Source organism: Triticum urartu, chromosome 7 (genome assembly GCF_003073215.2).
Source record: "Triticum urartu cultivar G1812 chromosome 7, Tu2.1, whole genome shotgun sequence".
Taxonomy (NCBI): Eukaryota; Viridiplantae; Streptophyta; class Magnoliopsida; order Poales; family Poaceae; genus Triticum; species Triticum urartu.
Window position 1 is genome coordinate 25,052,999 of NC_053028.1, and position 9,004 is coordinate 25,062,002.

A 9,004-nucleotide genomic window follows, 5' to 3' on the forward strand; every position below is an offset into this window, starting at 1 on the left:
GCCTTGGAGCCCACATATTTCATCCTCAGGAGGGTTTGCCATACACCATTTTCGGTCAGTAATTTAAACAACCATTTGGCGAGGAGAGTTACTTTCCTATCGATCTGCCCTCCTCGTAATTTCGTTCGTGTCATTCTGGAGGTTCCGTATCGCCATGCATCGCCGCCCCTCGCTTCTTGATAGGGAAGACCGGCAGAGGGCAGTCCACTTCACGGCGATTGAATCCATCGGCGTCCACGAGACAACGACTGCTTGTGTGATTTACCAGTATCATACAACAACAGATCAAATTCAACTTCAAGGAATCAAGGTATGTCACCGTTGTATTATAATTTTGACAATGTTTTGCTTCCTTTGAAGAAAATAGTTTAATTTACTAATTTGATAAGGCAGATTCTAATTTAGAAATCTAGTGCCGCTCTTCTGTTTAATTTTTCAATGATTGAAAGATGAGGAGAAAGAATACAAGGAAAATAGATTCCCTTTTTCAAGTCCATTGCTTCCAGCTCAAACATATGTGAGTGCAAATCCATTGATAAAAATGTAGTTTTTTTCTGTTACCCGGCATATACGTCGCCCCCCTCATATCCAAATCCTGGCTCCGCCCCTGTATGCATATATTTGGGCATGTAGCTATTTTAATTTGCAGGGCAGAAGCAAAACAGGCAAAAAAAAAATGACAAAAACTATGCCGACGGCTTTGCCGTCGCCATAGCCTTGGTACCAAGTTACCAGGTGACAACACATGGCATATATGCTGACGGCTTCTGTAAGCGGTGCGTGTCTGTGGTATGCCGATGGCCCAATAAGCGCCATGTGTCAAAAGTATGCTAACGGCAATGCCGTCGGCATATCTATGACATGATGAGCACTCAAGAAGTGACACATGGCAGAGGTATGTCGTCGGCACAACTTGGAACTCTGCTGATGTTACTGCCGTCAGCATACCACTGGCACGTCGCATAACCTAGTGGTGGCATGTGTCTGAACAGCGTTAGACGACATGCACTCTGATTTTCTTTGTCGCCATAGATCTATGCCGACGGCCATGAGAAAAGCCGTCGGCATAGGGTATCTATGCCGACAGCTGACAACCCTATGCCGAGGAAATCGAGGACGACGGCCATATGCCAACGGCAGATGACAGCCATATGCCAATGGCAGCCTTTGGCATAGTCCTATGCCGATGACCGCGGGCCATCGGCATCTATTTAAATTCCTGTAGTTGAAATAAATTTAAAAAAATACAAGCACCAGGACTTGAAGCATGATTGGCTAGTTCCATCACAAGGAACCTAACCATCTGTGGTACACTTAGTTCGGAGTAGGCCTTTCCAAGATAGTATACGTGCAAGTCTATCAAAACATACATGCATGCATACAGTGGACAACCTGGTTTAGCAGTCCAACAAAAATACATAAAATTCATCTAAAAAAAGAGTATGCACAATTCCCAAAGATAAGTGTCGCAGATGAAAAAAGTGGAACAAGGAAGTGTAAGAATTAGTAGGAAAGTATGTGGGTTGGCATGGTAGGACATAGACCGTGATTTTTTTTGGTATTTCATTGTCACACATCAACATCTGTATCCAACTTTATACACATATGATGGAAATATTAATACCAAAGTTTAATCAAGTATTTTTGACTGTGTCCATTTTGGATGTATCTCTCTATACAAATATTGATTTAGCGACTCAAATGAAATGCCATCATAGCTGGATCTCTCGGAAAAAAAACTCAAATGAAATAAGATACATAGAAAAACGTGTCAAGATATAAAATATGTATTGCAAATCTAGCCGCGCATTTTGCGCGGGTCAACATGCTATTTTTGTTATAGAAGGAAGGAAAAAGTCTAAAAAAAACCTTGAACTTGTAGTCGAAAGCTAAATCAAACCCCAAACTTCTAATCTCTGAAATCAGCACACCGAACTATGTGATCCCGGTCTATTTTGAACCTTAGCCTGTTTTCAATGGGATTGTCGGCAGGTCTGGGCTGCAGCCCGACGCGACTGGGCCGGCCCACCAGGTGATTTAAAAATTTCGAGACTCAAGGGAATCGAACTTGGGTGCTGGTGCTTCAAAAACCATCACGCTAGCCAACCTAACCGACGACAATTATTTAAACAAAGAAGCACGAAATTATTTAATTACATACCACAACATGCTTTTTCTTCAAAAAGTGTTCACACTTTAAAAAATGTTCAGGTTTTAAAAAAAAGTTCTCGTTTTCAAAATTTCTTTGTGTTTGAACAAAATGTTCATTCCAATATTTTTGACAATTTTCAAGAAAATTAAAAAAATGTTTTGAAACGTACAAATTTTTATATAAAAATGGGAACATATTTTTAAAACCTCAAAAAAATTAAATTGTGAGCACTTTCTATTTTGTTACAAATGGGAACAAATCTAAAATATTTGTTCAGGTTTCAAATTTTTCCGCACTTTAAATTTTTTTTCAGGTTTAAAAAAATTCAGTTTTTTCAAAAAATTCTTTTGGTGATTTAAAAAGGGTTCATGTTTTCAATATTTGTTTGTGTTTTTTTAAAAGATCGCAATTCCAAAAATTCGCGAAAATGTTCGGATTTCAATTTTGTTTTGACAATTTTCAAGAAAATCTTTCATAAGATTTCTGAGATGTTTCCAAATCTCGGCGCTGTTATATGTTAAATAAAGTCGCTATTGTCTATCACATAAATAGATTGCAGTGGCAGTGGCAAGCAATACAAGTTTTGCACCGCCAAGGTCTTTAAGTTCGACTCACGGTACCCTCTTTTTGTAGACTTTTCGTAAGTCGCGAGTTCAGTGTGCTGATTTCAGGGATTAGAAGTTCAGGATTTGATTTAGCTTTTGTCTACAAATGCAAGGTTTATTTTAGACTTCCTTTCCGAATGAAAGCAGAACGTGCGGAGCAGAAGAGCGCACTTGACACGAAATATCGGGAACGAATAATCCGTAATCATGGCTGAGGTTTTGGCATACAATGGTTAAGGCGTGTAACTGCTACGGGCGGAGTTTCGAATCATGGCAGAGGTTTTGGCCAAGCAGTGGTTAATTTTTTTTGTAACTGCTACGGGCGGAGTTTCGAATCGGGAACGAATAATCCGTAAACGAAGCCAAAGCAAGGTGGATGGATCACTATTCCCTTCATAGCTGGGACGTGCACGTGCATGCACTCTCTCTCTCTCTCTCTCTCTCTGCACACACATCGTCACTCACTCCCTGTCTAGCTTGTGTGCAAAACGTGCATGCAGCGACCATGTTGGGGCTTGGGCTTGCCGTTAACGGGACCACCAGCAACATGCTGGTGTACCTGCTCAAGGAGTACCATGTGGACGGCGTCGACGCCGGGCAGATCACCAACGTCGTCCGCGGCTTTCTCAACCTGGTGCCCATCGCCGGTGCCATCCTCTCCGACTCCTATCTGGGTTGCTTCCCCGTCATACTTGCCGGAGCGGCCATCAACCTTCTGGTGCGACCCCTACCCAAAATACTCCCTCTGTCATCCGCTCCGAGCGCCATCTAACTCTGGATGGAGAGCGATTATAACAGAATGGTCCACGTTGCAGTTCATAGTATGGTCATCCTATACTAGATGATACGACGCGCGTTGCAGCAGAAATTGCTTATAATGTAGTTTAATATGGTTTTGGTTACACGAAGTTGAATATTTGAATTAATAATATAAAATAAAAAATGAAATGCATAACATAATTTTAGAATAAAAATATTTATTAAATAAGTAACATGATATAATTACAACATTCGAGCCTTTTGTATAATATGCTTGCACAAAAAAACTAAAAGTACATATGATAACTTTATAACTATATATGTTTATCCAATATAAGTAACATAATGTAATTGCAATGTTTAAGGCCTTTTGCATTGATCATTGCATGTTAAGGTGTGCCTTTCATATGTCATAGTTGAATATTGAGATAAATTTGTTAGTGGGGATCACGTACTTAGTTATAGTATAGGAACATGAACATGGATATTTGGATTAACATATAAGAAGAAAAATAGAAAATGCATATGATTGTTATTGTATAATTATATAACTACAAAATAATTATTGAATATAAGTAACCTAATATAATAAAAGCATTTGAGGCATATTCCATGCATGGTTGGACCAAAATTGAAAATACATATGATTATTGGATAATTATATAATACATAATATGATGAAAACATTGAAGTCTTTTTGCATGCATTGTTGCACGTGTTGAAATGGGCCTTTGAGGTGGAATAGTTACATGTTAAGATAAATATCTTAGTGGGGAATCACCTAATTATTAGTATATCGGATGTTCCTATATATTGTTTTTAGAACATCCCTATGCATAATTACTTTTTAGTTTAAGTAATTTACAGTAGCATTCTCATCTTATTATTTTTATGCTAATAAACGTAACTCATTGTTTGATGTGTAACAAAATTATTCAAATGGTCCTATCATGTAATGTCGAGAAAAACATGCTGCTCCCTGTCTATCAAAATAAGCATATGAATTATGCATGCATGATCACTTCACACTTATAGACGGTAAAGAGAAATACCAACTATATCTCATGCTCCTCTCACAAAAGGAAAGAAAACTCTCTTTAATTCAACTACCTCAATCTATATAATGATCCTTTCACATCCAATAGTGAAAGAAGTATTACAATATTCTTCACGCGTGAATATTTTGTAGATAAGAGAGGTTTGAGAAGAGAAATACTGGTTGACATGAAAGTTTATAGTGATTGCCGTTGTGTGGTGCAAATACTTAGCCGCGTGAGAAATAACTCAATATTAGCAACAATTATTTTTCTCGGTGCCAACATTCTATAGCCTTTTACACAATAAAAAAATGGATGCTCTGCAACCAAACTATTTCTCACGCACTTGAACCAGGAAGTCCTTTGCAAAAGGTCATATTTTGTTAATACTTTTTCACAATGTTATTATACAGTCTTTTGTGTTGTTCACTCTCACCGCGGCACTGCCATCCTTGCGGCCGCCACACTGCACCTCGCCGTTGGCCGACTGTCAGCAAGGATCCCCTGGTCAGCTCATTGTTTTGTACGGTGCCATCTGCCTTCTCGCCATTGGCGCTGGTGGGACACGTTTCAACATCTCGACGATGGGTGCGGACCAGTTCGAACGCAGGAGCGACAAGGACACCTTCTTCAACGTACATGGTCTTCCTCTATTGCTCCTTCATGCTCGGCGATACAGCCATAGTCTACATCCAGGACAATGTGTCGTGGGCCGTGGGCTTTGGTGTTTGCCTCACCACGTCGGCATTTGGCTTGGTCATGCTTCTGCGCGTTCTCCCTCCCCCTCCGTTTTTTTAGTCTCCATATAAGATTTGGTCAATGTCAAATTTTACAAAGTTTGACCAACTTTATAGAAAAAAATATCATTAGCTACAATACCAAAATTATATGTTATGAAAACTAATTTCATCATTTATCTAATAATGTTAATTTCATAGTATGAATGTTGATATCTTTTTTTACAAAGCTAGTCAAACTTTACGAAGTTTGACTTTGATCAATTTTTATATGCAAACTAAAAAAACGAAGGAAGTACGTTAGTACCGGATGCCGGCGACAAAGGCCAGCCCGTACACAGAGCTGGCTCACGTTATCGTGGCTGCCGTGCGCAAGGGTGACATCGAAGTTAGTGGCGCGCATGGCGGTGTGCAGTACAACGTGGGCAATGGCACCGTCGTGGACTCCGCCGGCGACGGGGCACCAAGTAAAAGCTTAAGGTAAGTACTCCCTCTGTAAAAAATAATATAAAAGCGTTTAGATCGCTAAAAAACACGCTCTTATATTTCTTTACAGCGGGAGTATTTAGGTGGCATTCCGTAGTTACACTGGATTGATGCATCATTTGCTGTATCTTGTTGTTGTAGATTTCTGAACCGAGCCGCCATGATCACTGCAAGCGACGGCTCTGGGTCCGGGGATGCGTTGGCTGGCACCTGGAGGTTGTGCACGGTGCAACAAGTGGAGGACCTCAAGGCCCTCGTCGGCGTCTTCCCGCTGTGGTCCTCCGGCATAATGTTGTTCATGTCGATCGGCGTGATGATCGGCATGATCATCCTGCAGGCACTCGCTCTGGACCGCTCCGTCGGGCCACACTTCAGCATCCCGGTGGGGTCAGTCGCTGTCAGCTGCCGCGTCTCGTTCATCGCGGCTACCCTTGTCCTGGACCGCGCCGTCTTCCCTCTCTGGCGCAGGATCACCGGCGGCACGCCACCGACCGCACTGCAACGCGTGGGCACCGGCCACGTTTTGAACGTCATTGCCATAGTCGCCACCGCGCTGGTGGAGCGCCGGAGACTTGCGCAACCCGGCGTGCCCATGTCCGTGATGTGGCTGCTGTTCCCTCTGGGCATCGTCGGAGTCGGGGAGGCCCTGCACTTCCCTGGGAGCATGGCCTTCTACTACCAGGAGTTCCCCGAGACGCTGCGGAGCCTGGCTACGGCAATGGCGCCCATGATCGTCGCGCTGGGGTTCTTCTTGAGCACCATGTTCATGGACGTGGTGACGCGGGTCACGGCGTGGCTGCCGGAGAACATCGACCACGGGAGGCTGGACAACGTGTACTGGACACTTGCGGCAATGGGGACACTCAACCTTGCGTACTTCCTCGCCTGCGCCAGGCAGGCGAGGAAGTACGCAAGATACAAGTACCACAACAGAGCGGCAACGTAGAAATTCAACCTTGTGTGAGTTGCTTGTCTACGAAATTTAGAAGGGCTACCTCTTCGTGTGAGTTGCACCTTCCTACTTCACAACAAAGTGAACAAAATGGATGGAACTTCGTAGTAAGGATGAACTATCTAATAATATGCACAAAGGATACATTTTAGTGTCACGACATAGGCCTGTGTTGATTGATGAGCTCAACACGACTAGCCACAATGGGAGTACCTTCAGTAGTAACTTCAAGTCCAACTCAGCAAATTTATCTATGTGGCAATGAGTTAATGAAGAGAGAGATAGTTCTAGTAACTTAGCTAGTTACTGTAACATCACATGTCCCAATGCAGTATGAGTCTATAACCTAATAAATAGAGTTTTGCATGACACCACACCTATGTTACTACCAACTATGAAGGTAGTAATATAGTCTAGGAATATGTGCATGTTACTAGTGTATGTTACTCTTCATTGTGGCTAGTCTTAGTTTGTTACCACAAGTGCTTATTAATTGTTACAAAAGCCAGAAAGATCGGTTGAACGATCAAAGGCGCCGCAATAGAGATTACAGCGCACATACTTATGCATAAAAATCTATGTACAATGCCACCACACAAATAGTCTGAAAGCACACGCTATCCATTAGTGATTGCAAATTGATGCCTTCCTTGACCTACAGTTGAGTTTCCTTTTTAGTTGGTGCACCTGTGTACCCGTATCCTCATTAGCAGCCCCCCCCCCCCCCCCCCCCCCCCCCCCCCCCCCCCCCCCCCCCCCCCCCCGGTGCCGCGCAACCCTCCCGCCAGGAGATTACAGGAGACTTCTACCCGACAAGGAATTTCAGTGGTTGAATCATGGGGGGCAGCATCTGGTCAGAGGGTCCTGGGAGAAAGATTCCCACGATCTCCAGTTCTCCACAACACCAATGGGGAAATCGTTGAAGGGGAACCTTGCACCTCATGATGCTGACAGTGGGCTGAGGAATCGAGGCGCCGCTGACTTTGTTTGCCATGTCGCAGTCTTGATCGGTCAGTCTTGACTGAGAAATGGTGTCCTAAACAAAGCGACATTTCGGCCTCCCCACTCTCGTCTACTAGACTCATGTTTCTCTAGTCTCCTTTCTCATGCTTCCCTTGTCTAGTGGTGCCCACATATTAGGGAGAGTCCTCCCAGTGCGCCTCGTCAGTGTCCAGGACTTACTGTCAGTGATTTCGTCATGGCATATCCCTCTTCCGTTCCCTTGGGTACCTCCTCTTCAAATCCACCACCTCCATCCTCGACACCAGTCGCACCGGAGGAACAAACGGATGATCCCTCCATGGGGAGGATCTAACAGTATGCGCCGATGCGGTAGGAGGGGGAACACGAGTCATTAGACATTGTACTATAGTAGGGGTGTCCAAGGTTCCGAAGAAAGAAAGATTGAACCGAAGGAGCCATTGATATGGCATCCTTCAATGTTGATTGAGCACAAGATGGTAATATTCTTATAGCCAAAAAGGCGAGAGTTCTGTTGAAACTTTGGAAGTTGGATTTCGAATAGTTTCATCAGTCATCACCACCATATGAGATCTTAGGGATCAAGATGAACCGTGTTTCTTGGTTTTATTACAAAATTATAATTCGTAGCTCCCTTGGACTGGGGAACTGGTTTCTTTATCTGAGAGCGAAAACATGGACATGAGATGAAGTGGATTATGGACAAATATAAAGAAAATAAATACGTCAAGAAAGTTTTAAAAAATCGTTTCTTAGTTAGTCAATCATAAAAACGTCCATAACGTCAACAATTCACATGGCACTCCGGAGACAACTTGACCAAATAACCACGACACGCGTATGTAACAGTACATAAATGGAAAGAATATAGAGGAAATCACACGGTGGCAGCCTCCCTAGACGCGTCACGCCTCAGTGCACGCCACCGGCGTCGTGCTTGTGGTTGTGGCCGCCGACGCCAGCGTGCTTGTGGAGGCGGTGCTCCATGGCGGCCTCGCGGTGCGCGACCTTCTCCTGGTGCAGCTGCGCCTCAGCGGCAGCGACCTTGGCCCTGCCGCGCTCGTGCGCCAGCTGACGCTCGTCGTGCGACCTCGACGTCGCCGCCTCCACCTTCTCCGCCAGCTTAGCCCACGCGATCTTCGCCTTGGCCCTCAGCGCGCTCGAGCCGTCCTTCACCTTCACCTTCGCTTGCTGCATCTCGTTGGTGATCCTTGTGGTTGGGTTTCGTGGATACTCTTGTGTTGTCTAGCTAGCTTGAGCTTCTTCTTCCTCTTTGTTTTCTTCTGGATCAGGGT

At 43.9% G+C, this 9,004-nt stretch overlaps 1 protein-coding gene and 1 pseudogene across 1 annotated transcript; one reads left to right on the forward strand and one right to left on the reverse strand.

Annotated features, from left to right (window-relative positions):
- Nucleotides 1–154: 154 nt before the first annotated feature.
- On the forward strand, nt 155–6,722 carry LOC125518213 (annotated as a pseudogene).
- Nucleotides 6,723–8,418: 1,696 nt separating this feature from the next.
- Nucleotides 8,419–9,004, reverse strand: LOC125521633. Its single transcript, XM_048686695.1, has one exon. It carries the CDS (start codon nt 8,904–8,906, stop codon nt 8,622–8,624), a length of 285 nt encoding a protein of 94 aa, XP_048542652.1. The 5' UTR covers nt 8,907–9,004; the 3' UTR covers nt 8,419–8,621.

Bases quoted from the DNA above. Each gene is read 5' to 3' on its own strand.
- LOC125521633 (XM_048686695.1), bottom strand. From the start codon at position 8,906: ATGCAGCAAGCGAAGGTGAAGGTGAAGGACGGCTCGAGCGCGCTGAGG.